The 26,398-nt window shown below is 30.2% G+C and overlaps 5 protein-coding genes across 5 annotated transcripts; all 5 read left to right on the top strand.

Moving 5' to 3' along the window:
• Positions 1-11,130: 11,130 nt before the first annotated feature.
• On the top strand, positions 11,131-11,691 carry LOC124840755 (uncharacterized). The gene has a single exon (XM_047316871.2). The coding sequence runs from the start codon at positions 11,286-11,288 to the stop codon at positions 11,568-11,570; it is 285 nt and encodes a 94-aa protein (XP_047172827.1). The 5' UTR covers positions 11,131-11,285; the 3' UTR covers positions 11,571-11,691.
• A 2,472-nt stretch (positions 11,692-14,163) lies between these two features.
• LOC148196742 (uncharacterized) lies at positions 14,164-15,029 on the top strand. Its single transcript, XM_088092916.1, has one exon. The coding sequence runs from the start codon at positions 14,429-14,431 to the stop codon at positions 14,693-14,695; it is 267 nt and encodes an 88-aa protein (XP_087949042.1). The 5' UTR covers positions 14,164-14,428; the 3' UTR covers positions 14,696-15,029.
• Positions 15,030-16,425: 1,396 nt separating this feature from the next.
• Positions 16,426-17,309, top strand: LOC148196741 (uncharacterized). Its single transcript, XM_088092928.1, has one exon. It carries the CDS (start codon positions 16,671-16,673, stop codon positions 16,941-16,943), a length of 273 nt encoding a protein of 90 aa, XP_087949054.1. The 5' UTR covers positions 16,426-16,670; the 3' UTR covers positions 16,944-17,309.
• Positions 17,310-23,085: 5,776 nt separating this feature from the next.
• LOC124846368 (uncharacterized) lies at positions 23,086-23,816 on the top strand. The gene has a single exon (XM_047323608.2). It carries the CDS (start codon positions 23,172-23,174, stop codon positions 23,436-23,438), a length of 267 nt encoding a protein of 88 aa, XP_047179564.1. The 5' UTR covers positions 23,086-23,171; the 3' UTR covers positions 23,439-23,816.
• Positions 23,817-24,537: 721 nt separating this feature from the next.
• LOC124846369 (uncharacterized) lies at positions 24,538-25,207 on the top strand. The gene has a single exon (XM_047323609.2). The coding sequence runs from the start codon at positions 24,779-24,781 to the stop codon at positions 25,043-25,045; it is 267 nt and encodes an 88-aa protein (XP_047179565.1). The 5' UTR covers positions 24,538-24,778; the 3' UTR covers positions 25,046-25,207.
• Positions 25,208-26,398: the final 1,191 nt, after the last annotated feature.

Here is a 26,398-nt window from a genome sequence, read left to right as displayed (position 1 = left end):
GTTACAATTTTCCGCAACTGTTGTGTGGAAGTTACACCAACGCCAGCATCAGAACAAAAAACTAAAATGCATTTACTATTAATATATTTTAGATTTTTCTAAACAATATTGATTCTTTACCCGTCTAAACCTTTTACATTGATATGATCTTATTTTTACTTATTTTTTACTTTTCTTTTTTTTTAAATACAAAAATTTACACTTTTATAACTATTATATCGGCTTTTGCACTAAATTAGGCATATTTGTCTAGAATATTTCGTAAATGGGCAAATTCAATTCAAAATATCAAAATGGGAAAGTTGTGGGAGGCCAAAACGACTTTATATGAAGAAGTCGTGTCCCCCTGCACGACTTCACACTGTTCATTTGACCAGCGATGAAGTCGTGCACCCCAAAAACGACTTCTGGGTCCTGTAATCGATTACAAGGTACTCGTAATCGATTACACAATGTTGAAATCGTGACCCCCCTGCCCAACTTCAGTGTAGTAGGCAAAAATGCTACTGGTAATCGATTACGACACTCCTGTAATCGATTACCAATGTTTTAAGTGTGCAAGAACCACCCTGGTAAGCGATTACAAGCTTGTTGTAATCGATTACGAGTGTGTTTTGGTTGGTTTATGAAAATTATTTGGCAGTTTACATATTTTATGTATTGTTTGTGTTATACGAAAAAAGAAATTGTGGTTATTATTTAATGCATGGAGACAAATTTGAAGAGAGAACATCAAATTCAGAATTTTCACGGTTGTAGCGATGAACATGACAAAATGCGGATTGTTGTTGATTTTTCCTAATGATGTCGGCGATTTGTTCAAGAAATTGGTGGCCTGCTTGTAGCATATAGTTTGCCTTTAATCCTCGTTCAACAAACCATGATTGTGTCCTCTCAAATGTTGTTCTGATGAGAGCACATATTGGTAATGAACGTGCTCCCTTTAAAATGGAGTTGGTGCACTCAGCAACAATGTCAAAATGATTATCAACAACAATGTGTGCTTACAAATATTCAAATCATTACACATATTTAACTTCAAATAATGCTTTACAACACAATAGAAATTTTCACCTTCCTTGACTACTATGTGACATGGCAGTAAAGGTCTGGTGGTCGGTCGACCCCTCGGTCGGTCACTCGGTCTGGTATGCAAGACCGAACGATTAGTGATGTGAACACGAAGAACAAAATGGTTGAGTGTGTGAGTGTGTAGGACCGAATGGTTAATTGTATGTTTCTGAGCATAACCAAACGGTTAAGTGTGTAGGTGTGTCGTACCGAACGGTTAAGTGTATGTTTGTGTGCAGGACCGAACGGTTAAGTGTGTGGGTGTAAGACCGAGAGGTGAGTAAAAGACCGAGCGGTAAGCGAAAGACAGAAGAGTGACTGAGGCAGAACGGTGCACTAGAGGAGAAACCGAACGGTAAGACAAAGGGAAGTGAGGCCAAACAGTTTGTTGGAATAGATGCCGAGTGGTCGACCACCCACCAGGCTGACCGACCACCACACCTTTACTGCTACGTCAATTAAAAGTAGTCGGAAAAGGTAGCATAACAATAAGAGTTTCAAAATTAAGAGGACTAAAAGGAACAAAACTTTCGAATAGAGACTAACCCAAAATAACGTGATAATTTAGAGACTAAAACATATTTTATCCAAAAATAAATGAGTAGAATATCATACAAAAACAAAATTTTACAAATTTATTATTTTAAAATTTTGAATTTAAAAAATGTCATTTTTTATATAATTAAACTCAAACTTCGTTAATGTTATGTTGAACCTCCTCCTTACCCAATATATAATATATATATATATATATATATATATATATATATATATATATATATATATATATATATATATATATATATATTTTATCCTCGTCATAAGCTACCATTTTTAGCATAATAATAAACGACAAATTTCTCATTGAAACTTTTACAAGGATATAAAAATAATAAATTTTCATTTCAATTTAAAAATTAACATTTCTATATAATTAATTTTAACTTTAATAATTGGTTTTCTTATGTTCAATTTTGTTTGAACAAAACAGTAAACTTATTTGAAACAGGAGGTTTAAACTATTTAAAAAACAATTGAATAAGTTATTAACTTTCAAATTTGGTTATATAAATTTAACGAAGTTTTGAGGGAAACTGATATAATAATTTGAAAAAGAAAATTCTTGTAAAAAAAAATATAATAATTTCAGATAGAGTTATTTAAAAAAAAATTATGTATTTAAAAAGTCTGGAGTATATTTTGTTATGATTACTCAATTGTACTTTTTTTTATTTAATCGACAAATTGATTAATAACAATGGTATATTTTTTCAATTTGAAATAAATATCGAATTTAAGTATATCACAAAATATTTATTTATCTAAAATCAAGTACTCTATGAGAAAAGAATAATATTTTGTTAATGTGAGTTTTAATATCCATATTTTTCTCAATAATTTCATGATGAATTATCTGATATTCACAAGAATATAGGTATATGTTTTTTTGCTAAATAGTCACCCCATCTAGAAGATAAAATAGTAATATTCACAACAATGGTGAACACCTGTGATTCCATTAACATTCTTTATTAGCCATGGGAACAAAAAAAGTGTCACCAACACCAAAGCCAACAATACAGAGTGGCTATTTTAAAATTTGGGAGGTGCAGAAAAATAAAAGCCATGAATCAAGCCTAAAACGTGAATGATATTTATTTACGCACTCCCTTAATTTCTTGGTGCACCCCCATAATTTTTAAAATCACCATTTTATCTTTCGTGAAGTGACGTCTGGATTACTTTGTTTAGAAACATCTTAGAATAATTTTTTTAACATGATTTCTACAACAGAATTTTCGGAATGGGATTTTTTAATATAAAATTTTCGAAATGAGATTTTCAGAATGTGTTAAATGTATTTGGAAATAAACTTTCCAAATATTCCAAAACAAGCTTTCTGAAACTGAATATACTGCAAAAGGTTTTCTGAACCAGCCTAAGTTTTCTAAAATAAGTTATTCACAACAAACTTTTCAAAATGCAGGAAATGCATTTCAGAAAAAATCTTTTTGGACTTTCTCTCTCTTCTTTTTTTTTCTTCTTTAGCGTTTTTTCTCTTTTTCTTCTTTTGGTGTGACGAAGGTACAGCGGTGATGATGATGATAGTGATGTCAGTCACTGTGGTGTGTGCAATGAGAAAGAGTATTTTAGTTTTTTTCAATCAGTATAGGCTGCAATTAGTAATAATGGGGTGCGGGAAACAAAATCAGCAAGTGAATTATCAAACAGAATAATTGGGCTTGAAATCTTGAGCCAGGAAGAAGCTGCCCAATGACAGCCTGGAGTCCAATTACAACTTTGAGCCCATACACCTCCAACATATGTTTCACCAAAAGAAGGTGCAATGGTTAACTTTTAAGTAACTGTAGGTTATAAAAGAATAATTTTTTTATATTTTTAAAATAAAAATAAAATTTAAAAAGTGTCAAATAAATATAAAAACATTTATATATGTTAAAGTATTAAAAAATACGTGTCCTTAATAATGTTTTGTTCTTTTATTTGTTACAAACACTTCATACATTTTTATTGATTGAGTTATTTAAATTGACATATATATGAAACCTAAAGTTAATTGTTTATATTTTCCCTATACGACATGACATCGGTAAACAAATATTTAACTACATTAGTAATCCCTTATATTCGAATTAAATATATGTTTCTTTCTTTTTCACTTATATTTATATTTTTTTATCATATTTCATTCCTAAATTAAAGTAACCCAATAAGTTAGTGGGGGCAATGTGGCATGAAAAAAAATAATTTAAGTTAGATTGAAAGGAAAGATTTGAAGTTAATTATTATATGTAGGAGTGAAACGTGGAGGTCTAGTCTCAGTCTTATCCACTGAGGTGTTGTTGTCTTCACGTGGACTCACATATATATATATGCCTTCTGCTCCAATGCTTTAGGAGACAACGTGCTTTACGTATTTAACAAACACAATATTCTTATTTTATTTCATTCTTAGTACGTTCCCCGTTCATTTCTTAATCTCTCTGATGAATTATTCTTTCTTCATTTAAATATATTTGAGAAGATTTAAAAATAATTTTTTTTTATTATTTATTTGAGTGAATTTGGAGGTAAGTGAAAGTGGATTTGGAAATACCATTTGTGATTAGTATGAGAATTAGTGTAGAATTTGATTAATGTGACAGATTAAAAAAATTTACTTTCAAATTTACTCTCCACTCAAATAAACAAGACAAAAATTTATCCTCAAATTCTCTTAGATCCATTCAATCACACTCTCAAAAACAAAACCTAAGGATTTTAATAAAAATGTTTAAATCACACTTAGAATATTAAATAAATGGATAGAAATTATCCTTTTAAGGAAAGAACACATTTTTTTATTGTTTATTTAAAAGACGATAATTAAAGCATGGGAGTTACCACTTTATTCCTAAACTTCTTTTTAAATATACTTTTAAGGTTATTGCATGATGTTTAAAAAATATTTGATATCACTAACAAAATCACTGTATGTAATATCTGAAGTTTTAATTATGAATTCTAATAAAAAAACATAAGAAAATGTGATAACTATTTAAGAATAGATTTTAAAAAAATGAAAAATAGTAAAAGTAGAATTCAGAAACGGATATTAGAAAAAAAAGACAATTACATACGATTAAAATTCGTATGTCATAATCAAAATTTATAGATAATTATAATTTACTTACAAATTATTTACAATAAAAATATATATATGGATAAATTTCTCATAATTAACATTATTTACCGATTTTAGTTTTTGAAAAAAATTACCTACAAATCTTAATTACGGATTTAAATCATCAAATTTTGACATGGATATATAAAATTGAAGGGTTCAAAATGTTTAGCTGATCTTGATCTTTATCTTTTATTTTCTATGTACAGTTATATGAATGTATATAGTTGAAATACTTAAGTATTTTTGTATTAATAGATTTTTTTATGATCGAAATCCTCAAATTTTAACATGAAAATAGTAAAAAATATATAAAAGAAATTAAAAATTCTGAAAAAAATAAAAACATGACAATATATATATATATATATATATATATATATATATATATATATATATATATATATATATATATGTATGTATATGTATGTATGTATACACTATAATATCTTCTATACAATTAGATAATCTTAATGGCAATCACCAGTGACTGGTCATCAATTTCTGCAGAGTCTAAACAACCATGACAAATGAAACATCTTATTTATAAACTTAGTTATTGGCCTCAAAGATAGATGCAACTTTACTTTCATGGCACTATTCTATGAGACAAGGAATGAGTTTTCTTTTGGATATGGATTATTAATTTTTAGAATTGATTTTAAAAAACAGAAAATTTTACTTGCATTAGTGTAAACTGCTCATTCTACTAATTTTTCTAATTTAAAATATAGTAATTCATTTAAACATAATTTATTTTAAAAAAATTGTTAAATAATGTTACTTAATTTGAATTAATATGCTCATGATAAGTTGTATTAAAAATAATGTGAACCATAACATTATTTTAAATTTAAATTTTTTTGGTATATTTGGCATCACGTCCTCAACTCAGTTGTTTCAGTTGTTTTCAAGTTGGTCTCATCTCCTTCTCATAAGTGAACTAGGTGTGACTTTAACTAAAATATATTTAAATTGGTTAGGTTCTAAACTATATCCAACTTTAATACAGTATCATCTATCTATACTATAGTCCTTTAACTCACATTTATAAAATATAAATTCTACGTGTTGCTAGTACAATTGCTTTTTATAAGTACTAAAAAAATCAATTTTAAAAAGTAATATATATATATATATATATATATATATATATATATATATATATATATATATATATATAAAATTTTGTAGTCAATCTTTTAAATAAAATCTTAAATTTTACTTTTATAAATAAAATATAAAAACTTAAATATACTTTTAATCATCATAAAATAAACCAATTTTCATTTATATTTTTTATTTTCCATTTATTTAAAATTAAAAATTACTGTTTTTATTACAACACTGTATAAAATGTGTTAGTTACTTTTATATTTAACAAAATTTGGAATGATTATAATAGACTTCACTACTGTTTGTTGTATAGTTTTTCAAAATTAATAAAATGAATATCATTACTTTTGAGAACATAAAAAACATTTTACAGAAATTAAAATAAAACTGTACCTAAATTTATGACAAATTATATTTAAACCTTTTTATGATAAGTATATCAAAACATAAGAACTGTGGATACACAGAAAGACTGCTAACTATGATTAGGTTTTTTTCTAAAACAGTTATTAGCTAAGATAATATATATTTTGTATTTATGATTATGATAAAAAAAAAGATTTGAGCAACTTTGCAGAAAGTTATTCTCTGGGGCATTTCAGACGGTGAGGAACACGTCAGCATGTTGGAGCACGTGTGGGGCGGCGTGTGCCAAGGACAGTGAGAACGTGATCTCAAGTGAAAGTTACTTAAAAGTGAAGGGCATTGAATATTAAATATTGGGTGAGATATGAAATTGAAACTTATTTTAAATTTTGATATAATTTTTTTCTATCAGTGTTAGGTGTTAGAGGAAAATTGAATTTACAATCTAGTTTCTGTTTCAAATCTTTTAAATTAAGTTTGCATTTTTTAACTTTGATATTTAAACTTTGGTTTAATAGCCAATTTAGTCCCCACTTTGGTTGAAAAATCTCAATTTAGTCCCTCGTTATAAAAGTGTTTTACATTAGTCCTAACTTTTAAAATAGTGGGTCAGATTGGTCCCTTTCGTTAAATATAAGTTAACGAAATTAATGGATGATGATGTGACACAGCTTAAAGCTGATGTGTTAGATTGGTCCCTCGTTAGCTTTAAGTTGTGTCACATCATCATCCATTAATTTTGTTAACTTATATTTAACAGAAAGGACCTCTGACCCACTATTTTAAAAGTTAGGACTAATTCAAAACACTTTTATAACGAGGGACTAAATTGAGATTTTTCAACCAAAGTGAGGACTAAATTGGCTATTAAACCTTAAACTTTATAAAGGAATTAACATAATTATATATAACTCAATTTAGTTAAATTTTTTGAAATTGTGTTTTAGTTATTTATATTACTTAACAGTTTCAACTTAAATAATTGAAATACTATTTGTTACGAAAAAAAAATTTAACGTTTTTTTTGAGTTAGAAGAATTATATTAATTTATTTTTTAGTTTGAAAAATAAAATATATCAAAACTTAAAAAATAAATAAATTTTGATTTTACGTTTAAACTTAGAATATATATATATATATATATATATATATATATATATATATATATATATAATCTTTAAATAAATTTAAAAACTTATTTTTATGTTGAATTATTAAGTAAATGTATTTTGTTTTGTAATTTTAAAATATTATTACTCTTTATTTTAAAAAGATTATTAAGAAAGCTTGTCAAAACAATTGAACTCCTATAACAGTTGAAGGATGAGTTATATATATATATATATATATATATATATATATATAAAGGTTTAGATATGTTTTTAGTCCCTTAACTATTAAATTATTTTGGGTTTAGTTCCTATTCGAAAGTTTTGTTTATTTTAGTCCTCTTAGTTTTGAAACTTTTATAATTGGTCATTAAAATTGAACGTAGTTAACTTTTGAGTGATAGGGCAAACGACAAGCCCACGTCTAATGTCACCTTCCCTGACTACTATGTGACGTGGCAGTAAAGGTCTGGTGGTCGGTCGGCCACTCGGTCGGTCACTCGGTCTGGTGGTCGGTCGGCCACACGGTCTGGTGGTCGGTCTGGTATGCAAAACCGAACGATTAGTGATGTGAACACGAAGAACCAAATGGTTAAGTGTGTGAGTGTACAGGATCGAACATTAGTTGTATGTTTCTGAGCAGAACCAAACAATTAAGTGTGTAGGTGTGCCGTACCGAACGGTTAAGTGTATGTTTGTGTGCAGGACCGAACGATTAAGTGTGTGGGTGTAAGACCGAGAGGTGAGTAAAAGACCGAGCGGTAAGCGAAAGACAGAAGAGTGACTAAGGCAAAACGGTGCACTAGAGGAGAAACCGAACGGTAAGACAAAGGGAAGTGAAGCCAAACAGTTCGTTGGAGTAGATGCCGAGTGGCCGACCACCCACCAGGCCGACCGACCATTACACCTTTACTGCTACGTCAATTAAAAGTAGTCGGGAAAAGTGGCATAACACGTGGCTTGCCGTTTGTCACATCAAAGAAAATTTAACGCTGTTCAATTTTAAGGACTAAAAATAAGAGTTTCAAAATTAAGAAGACTAAAAGGAACAAAACTTTCAAATAAGAACTAAACCCAAAATGACTAAAAACATATTTTACCCAAAAATAAATGAGTAGAATATCGTATAAAATCAAAATTTTACAAATTTATTATTTTAAAATTTTGAATATATATATATATATATATATATATATATATATATGAAGACCTGAGTTGTGACGAGTTGTAATTTTTAAATGAATGAGTAGGTGTGAGATCTTTTGTTTACAACAAGTTGTTTTATTTAATCTTGATTGTTCTTATAGGATCGAATCTAGCCACTTCCTTCTTCCAGAGGAATCCATGAGTGAGGGAAGTGTGATGTTTTTGAAGTTGTCGGAGTTGGTTGCAAGGTGCATCAACATCAGCATCAGCTGAGATATTCTGGCGTGTGGTTCCTAGCATGGAGGAAGAAATCGAACATAGAACACCCACAAAAGACAACCTCGTAACTTCTCACAAAGGTGCATCCTCAACAATCCCTGCTCCCTCTAACTCACAGAACCATCTTGCTGTTAACCATGGTTTCCAGAATGTGCTTCATCATCAGGCAGCCAAGAACAGTAATGCCGATGCTGCTCATAGATTTAAAAAAGCTGAAGAATCTCTTCGAACTGTCATGTACTTGAGTTGTTGGGGTCCTAACTAATGCCTCACCTTCATCAAATCCTCAACAACTCACTGCTAGGTATGATGTTAGACTCTCTTTGCATAAATTAAGAAAAAATAAACTTCTTTCATGAGTTAATATATTATTAATCTATTTATCATTTACTTTTATATGAATTAATTTTAACTCATGAGAGAATGTATTATTTTTTCTTCTGTAAATACTTCATCAAAAATGTTACTCAAATGCAGTCTTTTTATCATCAGCACAGCTAGTGTTTTTCTCAATTCACTGCAGTGTCGAATCTCTGTTATCTATTATTACGAGAATGTTGGAGTGCTTATGTAACTTTTTATATTTGTATGTGAAAATTGGTAGAACTATTATGCATAGAGCTTGTAAAACTGGATTGGGAGTAGAATGCTTTAACATTTACCAAGAAAGTTGGTAATCCGTGATAGTGATTGGTGAGGAAAGAATATATACAGTAACAAGTGGTGTGTGTTCATGGTGTTTATCCAAAACAGTGCATGATGAATAATAAAATGGAATAATGGCTGAACTTGACGGGGAAAACAAAGACATCAAAGGTAAAACAATAGGATAATGAAAAATGTCCACTTTTCAAGGAACTATCCAATCCGATGAAATGAACAAGATTGTCAATTTCTCATCTTTCATTTTAATCCATTTAGGTTCTTCATGGGCTCCACTACTCACTCATTCGAATCTTATTTGGGCCTAGTTTGGATCTTAAGCCCCTCTGACCAAACCCTATTCATGGACCCGTTATCTCGTGCATTCATTGGTCACGTTGAATTCAGTATCTCTTATCAGTTATTTTCCTAATTACCACTACAAAATATACTTTTACTTTCATAAACTTAATTTTAGTCTTTAAAATTTTGTCCACCTTTTTATTATTTCAAATTTAAATCTTTATTTTTACTTTGGTATATTAAAAAGTAGTTTTTAAATTTAAATCAACTTTATAAAATAATTTTTCTACCTACTTATTTAATATAAATTTGTTTTTATCTTTAATTAAAGTGAGATCTTCAACAAATCATTTTAATTTTTCAATTATAAAATTTTGTCTTATTTTATTTATCTAATCCTAAGAATTTTAAGTGTTTTTAAGCTAAAAAATATATATTTTAGTCACCTATTAACATAACACTACATATTATTTCAATAGTAATTAACCAGATACAAACAATTAATGACTTCTTGTTACATGACAGGCACTATAAAGTATCAAAATTGTAATTACTCATATTAAACGATGAAAAATCAATTAACTTTAATTATTAATAACTGATATATTTTTTCCACGTTATTTAACACATTTTTACTCGCAATTTTCATAAGGTCCTTTTAAATTAACATTATCAATAATAATAGCGATAAATAGATAAATAGAGGATGTGATCAAGAAAGTGAACTCTTAAAAACTAGAGTTATAGATACTTTAAATAATAAATTAAAACTAAATAACTCTTATTTTATCAAATAAAGCTAATTAGTTATTAAATAAAACTAAAACATATTTTTATCAATTTCTATAAAAAATATAAATGTTAACAGAGAATATCTTAAAAATTATAGTTATAAGCTGTACCTTATTATGATATTAGTGGTTTTGTTAATAAACAATTAAGATTTTATATTTGAATTATTTTTGTAGAATGTACTAAAGTTTATTTATTTGTAGAAAGATAAGATCTAAGAATATTGAAATTAAAATTTAGAAAGAGTATTTAAAATAAGATAAGATGTAGTATGCATTAAAGACAAATTTATTTGGTAGAGTAGTGGACAACGTTAAATAATAAATATATATTATAACACTGTTGGATGGGTTTTTTCTCTTGATTTGCCCCCACCAAATCACCATCATTGAATAGAGTGCACAAAAAACACTCCCAAACTACGGGTCCAAAATTGTTATATTATGGGCTTGTGGCAAAACCATGTGCAAGAGCCTTGCAATAATGCTAGTGGCAGCAGCCAGAAATGATTAAAATATGCAAACTCAACTAAAGTATCTCAGCTGTAACAAGACAAAAGAGTATCATTAAAAGACAGAACTGCTATGTCAATGTGGCAACCTAAGACATGGAGAGTGAGGAGAAAAACCTATGGCTATCTATTACTTCAAACCACCCATTATAAACAAAATAGCATCCGGTTTTTCCTCTCCAAGCCTCCATCTTTAATCTATATAAGCACCAGATTATGTTCAAAGTCAGTAACTTCACAGTACACAGTAAAGGATAACTTAATATGTGTGCAAATCGTGGAGCTTTGGTTGTTGCAACCACTGTTGGAGTAGTGGAGACGTTGAAGGATCAAGGGTATTGCAGAATGAACAACACAATGAAATCTATGGCTCAACATGCCAAGAACCAAATAGGCTCAGCAACTCAGGCCAAGAAACTGGATTTTCCTTATTCTTCTTCTTCATCTTCTTCAGCAATTTCAAATAAGCTGAGAGATGAGAAGAGAAGGAACGCAGAGGAGTCTCTAAGAACAGTCATGTATTTGAGTACTTGGGGTCCCAATTCTTAGACTTAGAACAATTATGATTAATATTAGCATAATAATATTGTCATAAAGATATGATATATGCCACTGATTAGCCACGTAATTCTATAAATTATAGCAATGTTGATGACCTGATTTTACAAAATTTTAATCGTTGCTGTGTGTGTGTTACGATTAGATGTATATGACTTAAATTGACACACAAAGAAAAAAAGAAAAAAAAATGCTTCCAAATTTGTGTGATTTCAATTTTTTCAGATTTTCCAAGTTCTGGTACCTATGGAATTACTTCTTACAGTTTTTATTTCACAGCTTTCTTACATCTTATTTCAAAATAAGATGTCAACACAATTAATTTTTATGAACAACACTATCCTATGCTATATGCCTATGTGATTCCCAGCAAAAAGCCTATTAAGGGTTAATATATTTTTACAGAATGTAATCCTATCTTGTATGAGACTAATACATATCATTAAATCACACAAGTGTTCTTTATGGTACTAATCACTTGTGATAGATGTGACGTGAGTTTTTTCTAATTAAAATGAAAAAAAAAAGTTTTTATTTTTACACCAGGGCGTTGGGATAGAAGATAAAGATTTTTCTTTTGTCCAAAATAAACCCAAAAATTGATAGATGTAATAATGAGGTACTGAAAAAGAATAAAATAATGTATTTGAACCCAGAAATTGAAAATAAAAAGTATCCTCTGTAGCCCACAAATTGCTTTTATTTCTCTAATATTAGAATAAAATTAATTTGAAGTTCGTTTGGTCTTTATAGAAATCTATTAGCACATAGCTCCTAAGCCCGAGCACTTGAATTGAAGCATAAGGAAGAAAGAAAACGGCAAACAAGAGCTTATCTCACTCTTAAACTATAAAAGAAATCTGAGGCAAGGAAAGGCTATGGAGTCCATTGATTAGAAAATGAGTAAAAAAGTTGAACATATATACTATTATTCCTATTAAATTACAAGTAGAAATGATTAAAATTCTCTTAACACGGTTGAAAAAATTATCGATTAGAGGACAAGAAAAAAAGAGACGATCAACCTTCTTATGCAAGGATTATTCAATCTTTCAAAAAGATCTTGACCTATTGATACGAACCATGATCAATGACAATCACAAAGATAAGAAACTAGTTAGGAACTAGTTAGCTAAAGTTAAGAAGAAATCAGACAAAGAATAAATTGGTCGTTGAAAATGAAAATAACAAGTCAACCAGAAGAAAAACAAAATCGATTATCAAAATAGTGAAAAACTAGGTCAGTCATAAGAAGATGTAATGTGAGTGAAGTTATGAGAAACCTCAATAAAAAATAGAAGAACCAGATAAAAAAACAGAAACATTATTTAAGTTTATGGAAGAGGATATGTAAACTTAATTGTGGTTAATTGTATTTAATATTTTTATTATAATTAGTTGTGTTATAGGAGATTATAAAGGTCAAAAGATTCTTTATAATGATTATATCATACATATGATAATAGTTGTGGTAGCTGTGTTTAAGATTAGAAGTTGAAAAAATCTTTAGTAAGATATTATTATAAATAACTATGTATTCTTAAAAAAAAAAGTGTGACGGCAAATAAATTTTTTTAAAAAGTTTCTTTCCAGAAAGACTTGTGGTTAACAAACACAAACTCAAACTCAGATTCAACTCATTCCTTCGAGATATTATCTAGTTAAATAATGCATCCTTCCCATGATTAAGTGCTGAAAAATGATGGGTAAAAACTTATTTAGTCCTTGATGTCAAAAGATAAAGACGTGTAATTATGATAAGTGATAGTGCAATAAAAAAAATGAACACTGGCAGTTGAATTTTATAATCATTGTACTTATTAGTTTACATACAAAAGTCATCATGCTATCAATCTTTTGTAGATCTCATGTTAAATTAAAGAAGATCAAGAGGGGATGAATTGTTTATAGAAAGAACAATTTATATTCCAGTCTTTGAAAAATATGCGCCACATCGTACATATGCTTTAACACTCACTATTATTTTATCATAACTGGTTCAGAGATTTTCCTTACGTTACTGACCAAGAATTCTTTATTTAATTGCACAATTAGAATTCACGCAAGTTACTTCAGAAAGTTACTTTTCACATTTGTGTAAGTACTGTATAATGCTAACAAGTTAATATGTCAGCACCAGTTTTTTTAATTTCTTACCTTACAATAGAATGCTGATATCTCTTATCCAATTCTGATCCACTGGTACACGGGTAAGGTTAATCCATATATGATAAGGTCCAGGTATTTGGCCACACCGATTGATATTTCTCCCAGCTACTTTCAATCTCTCTACTTAATGGTTTTGGTTCCACGTACCAAACATAAGTTCTGTACTATATGATTCTCCTTGTAAACACTGTACTCAGTTGGATGATACAGCACTCAAAAACACGTAAGCATTATTATCTTCTGTCCTTCATTAAGAAAGCCATAGTCTTTTGTCGTTTCTAATGAGCAATAATCCAGCATTTGCAGGTGCAAGTTGAAGTTGTGTGGTCCTACAACAACTACCGTGAAGTCCTTCACAGAACTGTTGATAGATTCTTAATTGGATAAGAGATTTAGATCCTTATCATCTAACAAACAAAAACACACACAACACACCTCACAAACCAAAACCATGTGCTTTTCTACTGCCTCTGGTTTTCCATACAAACAAAACCAGTGTCTGTGTTTTCCACTGCCTATATCCCAGACTATATATTAACAACAGCCTTCGCCCCATTCATTCATCTTCAACTCATCAATATTCTCCATAAGCAAATCAAATTTTCCCACTACCTTGTTCTTACACACACACAAAAAAAGAGATTTTTAGCATCGTCTACTTTTAGTTGTAAGAGTCAAGAATGAGTTCTACAAGCCGTGCTTGGACCGTGGCAGCAAGTGTTGGAGTGGTGGAGGCCTTGAAGGACCAGGGAATCTGCAGGTGGAACAGTGTTATGAGATCAGCACAGCAACATGCTAAACATAATATGAGATCTTTGTCTCAGACCAAGAAGCTTTCTTCTCAATCATCTGCCATGGCTTCTTCGAAATTCAAAGATGAGAAAGCCAAGCAATCAGAGGAGTCTTTGAGAACCGTCATGTACTTGAGTTGCTGGGGTCCCAACTAAACAAAGAATAATCGGTTTTATGCAATTCGGGATTTCCTTTCCCTTTTCTTCGATCATGAAGCGAAGGAAGATAAAGAAATGGATCCAGAGTCTCATCCAACATGCTATATATGCTTGCTTGAACTGAGCATGTGTATAGTATGAAGCATGCCATTTAACTTGCTTCCTTGGAGAAATGCGGATTGGATTTTGAAGAGTGAGGCAATGGCTTCTAATTCGTGTCAATAGCCTTAATTTGGTGGATTGAATCATCATTCAAATGATGTACTTGTGACAGAAATATGAATGTATTGGATTTTTTTACATGATATTAAGAAATGACTTGTTCTCTGAATTTTTCCTGTTATCTTTTACGGCAACCCCACCTTCATATGAAAACACTAACGAAATAAAACTTGTACGCAGCTTAATAAACATAAAATTTTAATCTGAAACAACGTTTTAATGTTTGCTCTAACAAAGAAGAGCTTCATAAGAGATATATAACCACCAATAACATCTGCATTCAATTCTTTACCCAAAACCTTAATCGGTCTTTCACAAGACCTGAAGATACTTAAATTTCCACCATTTGCTGGATGACAGATTAAAGTGGGTCGATTTTTCAAACTAATAATAAGAAAAATGAAGTTATTCTGCAACTATTTACTGAGATGCGTCTGCTTTTGTCAAATTACATGTTTTTGTCAAATTACAGTTGTTGTTTTAGTATTCTATTTCTTTCTCCTCAGTGAATATAGTGGAATTCTTCTGAGGCCTTATCTAAATTCATTTGTGCCGTTATAATCAATAAACTAGAAGAGCAAACTATAAAACTAGGTTTATCAGAACTTTCTGAACAAAATCATTTCTAGACACCTTAATCAAGTCTACTTTCAAACAGTGAAAGAAAGATAAAATAGAAAAAAAAATGTAGGTAATAACAAGAGATATGAAAAAAAAAATTTAATGATGGATTGTTTAAAACAAGTTACTATGCATATAAATCTTTCTTATCTGGTAAGTAGTTATCTATTTGTCCCAAGTAAAAATAGGGATAAGATATTGGTATGTTATTCTAATCACTTTTAAGTACATAGAAAATTACACCAGTCGAATTGTTTAATGTTACTTTAAAATTTTAAAAAAGTTTATAGTAAAGATATATGAACACCTTTGTGTATTATACATTCTATTATTAATACCTGTTATTTTCTCAGTGTATATCTCCCCTTTTACTGGATCTGAATATAAAGAAGAATTAATTTAATTTATTGAAAATAGAAATCCTTAGGAGAAAAAAACACATTTAACCCTCTAAACTTTAGTCCTTCTATGACTAGTGGGGAATTAAATGTTTTTTTCTTTTTTTTTTCCAGTAAAATAGCTAATAGAAACTTCCAAAAACTCTTCTTAACTGTATATGTCATTTACAACTCTGCATTATCCTGTCTAAACCATTCAAAATGATTTCTTATCACATTGAATTTCCATTCATCTTATCCACATGTATTGGTAAAATTAATTCGTATACTATATATATATATATATATATATATATATATATATATATATATATATATATATATATATAGGTTTGGCTCCCTGGTTACATGTAAGATTGACCTCATTAAACAATGTGCAGAATTAAAGTTGTGGTCCTACATGAACTAGAGTGAAGTCCTTGATAGAAAGTGTTGATAGATTCTTTCTTAATTGGATTAGATCCGATCTCCTAAGAAACAAAACACACGCATCAAACCCCACAAACCGAAAACCATGTGCCTATTCCACTACCTCTGGTTTTGCAGACAAACTAAAACCACCGCCTGTATTTTTCACAGCCTCTATATCTCACAATATATTAACAACAACCTGCACCCCATTCATTCATCTTCAGCTCGTTCATATTTCCATAATCACATCGAACAAGACACTTCATACTACCTCGTTCTTACACAAACAATCATATCTTTGTAGTTGTTCAAGAGTCAAGATGAGTTCTTCAAGCCGTGCTTGGACTTGGACCGTGGCAGCAAGTGTTGGAGTGGTGGAGGCCTTGAAGGACCAGGGCATCTGCAGGTGGAACAGTGTTTTGAGATCAGCACAGCAACATGCTAAACATAATATGAGGTCTTTCTCTCACACCAGGAAGCTTTCTTCTCAGTCATCTGCCATGGCTTCTGCAAAATTCAAAGATGAGAAAGCTAAGAAGTCAGAGGAATCCTTGAGAACTGTTATGTACTTGAGTTGCTGGGGTCCCAACTAAGCACAGATCCATGCACAGATTCTATGCAGTTCTCAGTTTCTCCTTTTTCTAGAAAGCTATAATTGAAGAAAGATGAGAAATTGAGGAGCCAGAAGGTTCACCCATCAGAGAATATGTCTCAACTCTCAACTAACATGAGAAATTTATCTGAAGCATGCATTTGACAGCCTTGGAGAGACATTGATTGGATTTACAAGTGTTCGGCATTGGAACATCATTGGACTGATGAAATCTGAGACAGAAATTGCTATTTGTCTATAGGAGTTTAAAATGAGGACCAGGGTTATGTACAGTATATGTTGAATAATTTGTAAGATGTAATTTATAAGGCTGAACAATTCTGAAGAAATTGCTTTTTTCTGTGAATTTTTCCAGTGTTATTCTTCGTAGTCAAAGGAATTTCATAAAAGGAAACAAGACTTGTGGCATTCATTAAACATCAAACTTTAGGATTTCCCTGCTTTTAAAGTGCATCAAGAATGTATTGTGATATTTTTGAAAACTCAAATTTTGAAATTTTAAATTTGTGCTGTGCCTGAATGTGAGCACCGAAGTTCCACTTTATTTGGTGTTTACCTTTTTTCTATATAAAAGCAAAGTATATTTTCAATAAGGCGTGTCAAAATCACTTTTTTTTTGTGTGACAAATTTAGTGTTTAAGAGAAAGGCTAAGGGGAAAAATGATCTCTTTTAAATCTTTCTTACTAGTTGATAGAGAAAGGAATGTTATAATCTTCTTTCCTTTAATATTACTTCAACTTTGTTTTTATTTTTATATTTTATTTTAGTTGTGAATTCTCATTTTATTAACAAAAAAAAAAATTAACCAATCATTTCGTAATAGAAATCATATAGGACAAGTTAGAATCAAATCATCATGTTTCAATTATTACACTTTTAAATGAAAACAAAAATGTTCTAACCATTAATTATAACATTTTTATATAATAAGAATTGTCTAATTAAATTATTGTTATCATAATTAAGTTTTTATTTTTAGCATAACAATAATAATTATTGAAGAATAAATTATTACAAGTACATCAATTATCTTGCAATGAGAAGGATGGAGTATTTCATTTGATTTCAAGCATTAAGTTATTAAAGCTGAGTTGTGACTAGCTGTCTTAATGTGATATATGGATATTTTATGGGGACTTAAGTAATTTTTTTATTCATTAAATGCTATAATTGTTGATAAAAATATTTTTGAAATATTTATATAAATTTTTTAAAATTATAAAAACAATGTTTTTTTTTTATTTTAGTAAATTTTTTAACTTGAATACAACTAATTAATTAATATTAAATAATATGGTGCTCTCTCATTTAAATGATAGAAATAGGGTAAGTTTTGTACGGTCTTCTCACTCTTACTCTTTTTTACCCCAAATATAAGAAATATGATGTTTTTTACCGAAAAAGTTTTTATGAGGTGGACTATTTTTTTTTTCACTAAATTCTCCATAAAATATTTTTAGTTGTATTTACCACTTCTAACACAAAATCTAGGATTCCTTCATCAAAGCATTGCTTTAGTTAGTGTAAACATGAAACTTCATCGTAACTTAGACATTAAGTTATGTTTAAAAGAGTGAAACGTATTTTTATTTTTTAAATTTGAATATAAAATTAGAATTTATTTTTATCCTAAATTTTGATTCTTTAAACTTTAAAAATAAATAATTATAATATTTTAATTTAATAACATTAAATTTTTTAAGTTTATTAAATTATATTTCAAACTAATATTTAAACTGTTAAACAGTATAGTATACCACTCAAACTAACTTAAAATCTAAAATAAATGTAATATATTAAAAAAATTTAACGCATTTAAATTAAAAATATTATATTTATTAATTTTTTAAATTTTGATAACAAAATATATCAAAATTAAAAAAATCTAATTTTAAATATAGAAATTAAAAATATATTTAATTCTATTTAAAACATAATAATCAATTATATTATAGAACCAAAACATCCGTTGCACCTTGCACGACATGGAGAGTTTCACTTCCAGTGCATAACCCACTCTTATAAAAAACACTAATATTTAGAACTGCTAATTTCATCAGATATATTTTAACTCAATTTACATTAATTTATAATATTAAAATTCTCTTTGCCAGTCAAGCAACAACCACGGTGGATATAATCACTTCGACTACAAAAATACTTCATAAGTAATTAGAAAAAGAATCCAGACACAAAAATGACGATACCTAAAATATTTGCTAAAAGTACCAAATTGTAGTCTTAAAACGACATTAGGTTTTATTTTGACGAATAAATAAAAAAAGACTGATAATGAATAATTAAAGAAATTAATATTGAGAAACAAGGTGAAATCATATGATTAAAAAATATTTACAAAATTGACAGATAGTATAGTTTTTATGTTATTTTAATATCTGTGGGCCTGTGGCTGTAGTCCAAGATTTAGTGGATGTCCTTGTCCGTCCCATAATGCTTCACAAGTTTTATTATTATATTTTCCAAAACCGCTTAGAGACAGGATCTGGTTTCTCAAAACCAGGTTTGTTCTGGTTCCCAGTTTCTCTCACCAACCAGAAGCACACCGTGTGTACATCACTCCTTTCTATAAATAGGAGTTGTAACAACTGTGATGATCATCATATCATAACGCGATGAGTAGGGAAACGAGCGAGGCTTGGATTACGGCTGCTAGTGTTGGCCTCACTAGTTATAAACTAGAGGATTATATTCCACAACTACTGAAAAAATGGACACCACTGTTCGAGACTATTCGTTGTTGTTCGAGGCCGTGCGTGAGTTCAATATTCTTATCGTTCAATCATTCATTGTCATTACATTTCATCTTCATATTTATTAAAAATCTAAAATAAATAAAAAATATTGATTTATTATGCTTGGATTTTTGTAAAGATCCAAATAAGAAAATAATCAAATTTATTGAAGATGCAGGTGAAATTGGTGTACAAAATTAATAATTTTTATATTAAATTAGTTTTTTTTTGCATTTATACCAATATCACTGTAAAAATAATTTTGACTCATGTTATAACATTCAATATCTAATTAAGATTTGACGTTTTGTTAGAAGATCTCATTTGACATAAGATTTCAATTGTGACCTAAATTGATGTCGGTTGTCACGTGGACAAACATCGATTTTGACATTAGACTTTTATTAGATCAACGTTCACCCGCTGATAAACATGTTTTTGTCTCGTTGAATGAGAAAATCCTAAGTTTACTAGTGGAACTCATTGATATCATTAACCAACATCAATTAAGTTTGTTTTTTAAATTAATTTGTTTTAAAATTTTACCACACTTGAAATACAAAAAAATCCAAAACTAAAAGTAAACTAATCAACATTGTGTTGGGTCTATCGAGGAGAAGGTTCCATGTGAGTTATACAAACACCAATAACATTGGAGCCAACTAAATAGGGGATCGACATCACTCTTTACCCAAAACCTTAAGGCAATGGGTTAACGAGTCTTTCATCTTTATATACTGCTCTACTTTCTTATTTCTATCCAATGTGAGACTTAGACTCACACTTGGATTCCCAACACATTCGTATTTTCTTAATTGTGTCTTCTGATATATGTGATGTATTCTTGAAACACTACAAAATTAATTCAAATTCATTATGTTTGCATACAAATGTTCAAAGCTGAATGTGATTTGTAATGTATGGAAGATAAGTATTATTACCTCAATTCAGTCATATGTAATTCATGCTCGAATGATGGTTTTAATCCAAGACATAACATAATAACCATACTCCCATGAATTTAGCTGTTTGTTACACTAAAATGAAAAAGGAAATAGTCACATATGTAGATCATACAATAACATAGAAAATGAATAAGTAAAATATCAATGAGTTCCAACCTTTGGATATAATATTTGTACTAAATGCCCTCTGAGTTTACCCAAACTCTATTTACATTGAAAACATAGGATAATATTAATATAACTATATTCATCATAAGAAAATCATACATTTACAACATGGATTTGTAACCTTTGAAACATAAAAATGTGAACTTTCAATTCTGATTTTGGTGCTTCAATCAAAGGGTTTGGCGTTTAATGTAGAGGAGCCGACGTCTATATGGAATAAGACGTCAAGGGAACAAGTAGTTGGCGTTAACTTTGCTATTTTATTTACAAATATGCCACTAGTCATTTTTTACATTGATTATTTGGCGATTAAACGTTGTACACATGACATTATAAGTTGTTTTTTTTATGGTACAAAACTTGAAAACACTTTTCTTAAGATTGAAAATCTAGTGTTTGCTAATAACATGGTTATCAAACTCGCGAATTAACTCATTAACTCATTAACTTGGTCTAGTTTACGACTCCACTCAATGTTTCTAAGTTAACTTGGAAGCAAACTCGGGAATGGTACGTAGAATTAGCAGACTCGTTGGTGGATTCAGTACTCTCGCTCGAAATCCCGAGCTTGCTTATGATTTGGCGAATTTGTGAGGAAATTTTTAAAATGTAAAATGAAGTCATTTTTTGCTCACGAGTTTAGGTAGATTAGGTTTTCTGATTTAGAGTAAGTGACACAACTCATTTGTTCATCTCTTGCGATTCACTTAGGCCCTGCTATTGTTCTTGCGATTCATCTCCTTCGTTCCTTCTTGCGATCTTACTTGCGCCCTATCTCGAGCCGTCACTCGCACGCTTGTTTACCGTCGGGAGCGTGCTCGTTCATTGTTGCTCGCACGCTCGTTTGTCATCGTGAGCGCTTCACTCATTGTCGCCCACCATCTCGTTGTCAATGGTGGTCGCGCACCTCCTTTGTTGCCTTTGTTTCGTACATCATCTAAAAAATTCCTATGTTTTTAAGTTCAACTCTGTTTTCAAGTTGGTCTCTACATTGTTTGGTTGTTTGTATGCCCCTGTTAAGTAAAGTGTTGCACTATTTTTAAGTTCTAAAGAAAATCCTCTATTATACTGCTTGACTTTTATGTTTTGTAGTGAAAAAACTTATCTTATTATGTTTGGAAACCCATCAAATTGGAGGATTCGAGGATTACACTTTTATAATTGTATAATATTTATATGAACAATATTTTTATGTATTTATTTATTTATTTAAAATTATATAATTTTGTGGATTTATTTGAATTAGAATATTATTTATATAATTTTTTCAAGCAAAGTAAATATTTATTACTGATTACAATCTATTATTTATTTTCATTCATTGTGTTATTATTATTAAGAGAGGTAAGGTTTTTATGTTTTCTCTTAAGATAGATATAATCCTCTTCTCTTATAAATTATTTTTTTTGGAAAATGAAAGAATGGAAATTTATCTACTAAGATTTTTCGCTTAGCCATTCCATCACTCGCCTAACGAGAATACCAAACACTCTTAGCCATTCCATCACTCGCCTAACGAGAATACCAAACACTCTTAGTAAAAAAGCTGCCTTGTCCAAGATAGAGAAGTTAGATGTGAAATAGAAGTTAACTTTCGCCCAAAGAGAATATATGTTCGTCTAGCAAAAGGATAATTTTTGAGAATGGCTAAAATATTGAGAGTTAAATGAAAAAAAAAAGAAGATAGTTTTTGGCATGGGAAAGTGGCTAAAATTCATAACAAAGGAAATGCGCTTTTAAGGAAGAAAGACTCATCTTTTTTCATTTCATCAATTTCATCTAACTTGTATGTTTTTAGATGTCTAAAATAGTTAAACTTCCATTTGATTGGGATGAATATAAGGTCATATACTTGGTAGCCACCAGCTTAGGCAATGTTTGGATCAATTAATTAATGTCTTGAAGTGAGTAATAGAAAATAAGCTGATTCTTCCCAGAAACCAGGGTCTATCTAACGTTGATTGGTTTTATGAGATTTGTAGCCTGTTGCTTTTTACGTTGTCTCCTTCTCAAGCCAGAATCTACACGTGTAACCTAATCCTTACTCTGCAGTGCAACTGCATGGCACCGTGGCACGTGTATAGCCCCGACACGTGGTGCTTAAAACTGAAACAAGATACGGAGCAATTAAAAATCATTTATTTATTTTTAAAAAATGGCATCTTCTTTCAGTCACCGACTTTTGCATCCTATATATGAGTACCCTTCACTCCGATATTTCATCATTCAAAAACTTGTGATTGTATTCTTCTGATAGATACTGAGATACACTACTATAACTCAGATACTGAGAGAATCACTGTACTGCTACTGCATTAGAGATGAGTTCACCTAAGAGAGCTTGGACTGTGGTTGTAGGTGTTGGAGTTGTGGAGGCTTTGAAGGATCAGGGTCTCTGCAGATGGAATTCAGGATTCAAGTCAGCTCAGCAAAGTGTGAAAAACCATGTTGGATCGTTTTCACAGGCAAAGAAGCTTTCTTCTTCCTCTTCTGCTGTGGTTTCTAGCAAAATGCATGAAGAGAATGCCACACTGTCAGAAGAATCCTTGAGGAAAGTCATGTACTTGAGTTGCTGGGGTCCCAGCTGAAGGAAAGAGAAAGACAACATGGATAAAACTTTTCTGTTCTTTGAATGTGGACCATGAAGAAATTGTGCCGCATCGAGAAGGAGATCTCTCTTGCCATTTTTGGTCTGCATTCATTTATATTATTATTACTGCTATCTGTTCATTGTATAGAATCATGAAGAATATCAATTCAGTGAAATTTCTTCAATCTTCGTAGTTTCCCTTCTACTAATATTGCTTATTTACATAGCATTGTTTAGAAAGAGAAACAACCCAATTAATATTTTGAAACTCTTTTAATTGAAGAGAATTCAAAAACTCAATTAGTAGATATACTTGTATTGTAACCCTTCCAATAAAATATCGATCTATGTTATGTTCATGCACAAGTCATGTATGGTTCTGCAACAATATATACTTTATTAAATCTGATATAACATGACATATTCTTTGTCAAAGTAGCTAAAATATTATAGCTATTATTGTGGAGTGCATGTGCAAGAATTATATTATCACGTCTATAGCTTAATATTACTTTTATTAACTTAATCACATTTTTGCATAATTTATTATGTTACAAAAAACTGTTGCACGACTAAAATTTCTCAGGTCAACAATATGATTCTGCAAAGATCGATTTGATGTGTAAGAACATTGGCAGTGCTGTATGTAAGATCTCATTGTTATTTTACGTGATTCTACTGGAAGTAAACGCAGACATCCAAGCTTTTTGGTGAGAAACTTAAAAAAAATTAAACAGTACAATAAATCGATTTAACTTTTCAGTCTTTTACCCTGTATAACACATTGTTGGTCATCAGATGATTTTTTATGTGAGTTTATTAAATAAAAGTATATTTAAATTATTCAACAAAAACTTACCTTGGAACCTCAATTATTAGGTGCCAAACAGATAAGAGTGTGTTGATTTGCCAAGCAGGCATAATAGTGACAGCAAAAACTTGTACTTAAATATTTTATTGTTTAAGTGAGTGCAACACTTGTATGACAGGGACAGGTGGTCCTAAAACTACGGATTCATTGAACTTGATTCCAAATCTTTATGCACAGCAAAACCACTGGCTACCCCAAAACCAGTTGCTAGCTAACCAATACTTTATGCCTATGGTTTTTCTAAATCTTTGGCTGTTTCCTTAGTTTAGCAGTTTGTCAGACATCACATTCAAGTGCTTCTTCTCAATATAAAACCACCTTCATTTCAATTGATCTCTCAATCTAAAATCCTGCAATATATTTCTTCCATTCGTTTAAATCACACTGCAGTATCAAGTCCCAATTGGGTTACTTTTTTATCCTTCAAAAATCAAAGCAAGAGTTTCTTTGAAGAAGCCTCATACAAGATGTGTTCAGCAGGCAGAACTTGGGCTGTGGCAGCCAGTGTTGGAGTTGTGGAGGCCTTGAAGGACCAGGGTCTTTGCAGGTGGAATAATGCCTTAAGATCAGTTCAACATCAAGTAAAAAACAACGTGAGATCCTTGTCTCAGGCAAAGAATCTTTCTTCCTCTTCTTCTGCTATGGTTTCTGGTAGATTGAAGGAAGAAGGGAGAAAACAGTCAGAGGAATCATTGAGGACAGTCATGTACTTAAGTTGTTGGGGTCCCAACTAGAGTCACAAGGCAATTACAAAACTTTGTGTCTAATTTGATTGAACCTTTGCCCCCAAGGGAAGGTGGGGCAGAGATTTCATGGTCATGTCCGAGAATTGCAATTCTATTGTGACAGATTTGGATGTAAATTTTGATGAATGAAAACTATCTGATTGTGTTAAACCATTTCAAAATTTATCTGCTTTAATGTTTTCATTTTTTATTAATGCTTGGTAAATCTCAGGGGGTGAAACATAAGTTTACACCTTCATTTCACTGTTGAAACTTGCTAGATTTCAGCAGAAAAAAAAGTTGGGAGGAAGGAAACACCACTTATTGTTTATAAACTTGATTAAACAAGAACTAAAACAGGACTCTTTCTTTTGGGATTAGAAAATTGAGGCTTTTGAAAAATGCAACTAAATTTGGATATGCCTTTTCCCCCTAACATAATAAAAATACATAAATAAACTACTATTATGCTTAACGATTAAGTAAGAAACAATTTAGATAAGGATCTCAAAAAAAGATTGTTATGATCCATATCTCCTTGAGAATTACTATTCTCTGGGTAGTGACAGTGCCACACCTGCCCTGGCAGAAACAATCCATGACCTGGTTTTTGATTATCATATGTTAATCTTGAATTGGTATTAGGCCAAAAGAAAAAGAGAAGATGGTGGTTTTTTATTTGAAGTAATATGAAAATTGATTAGTAAACTATTATGAGACCTTTTAGCAACTTTTATTTATTTATAGAAAGTAGCTTTTGGGCGAGGTTGTTGGATTATTCCAAGCACATTACTAATTAAAATAATTACGGATTCATGATAATATGATATATTATTGTATAATTAGAATAAGAGGGGGATCCAGTTAGGCAAGAGGGGCCATAACAGAGGCAAAAATCAGTGATTTTTGTGGGACTATTCTTAATAAAATCACTTGCCAGTAATGTTCTACAACCATATTATGTAATGGTGGCTAATAAAGAAGCGAGAAGTAGCTTTATTTTCTGTGTTCGTTTCAAGCACAAGGATAAATAATAACAATAATAATAAATTAAAGGGAAGAGAATACAGAGAAATACCAATCCATGGCTAGATTTATTTCGACCGTGATGTGGTTAGATATGAAGCAAACTTTATTTGGATTGCTGAGTTTGTTTTTGTTCTTATCCCAAATTGCTTTTTGCTTGAAAGAGCAAAAATCACAGCTCATCCCACACCTTATATGTTGTCACTGTATTTCGCTTTGGATTAAAGTCTATTTTCTTTTGTGTTATAATAATGTCTCAAAAAGATCTTGATGTTTTTAAGCTATTTCTCATAAAAATCACATTTTTGTGTTTTTATTTAAAATAAGTTTGCAACT

This window comes from Vigna umbellata, chromosome 6 (genome assembly GCF_029865625.1).
Source record: "Vigna umbellata cultivar VRB3 chromosome 6, Vumbellata_1.0, whole genome shotgun sequence".
NCBI classification, from domain to species: Eukaryota; Viridiplantae; Streptophyta; class Magnoliopsida; order Fabales; family Fabaceae; genus Vigna; species Vigna umbellata.
Note: the sequence above shows the minus strand (reverse complement) of the source record. Positions and strands in the feature narration are given on the sequence as shown.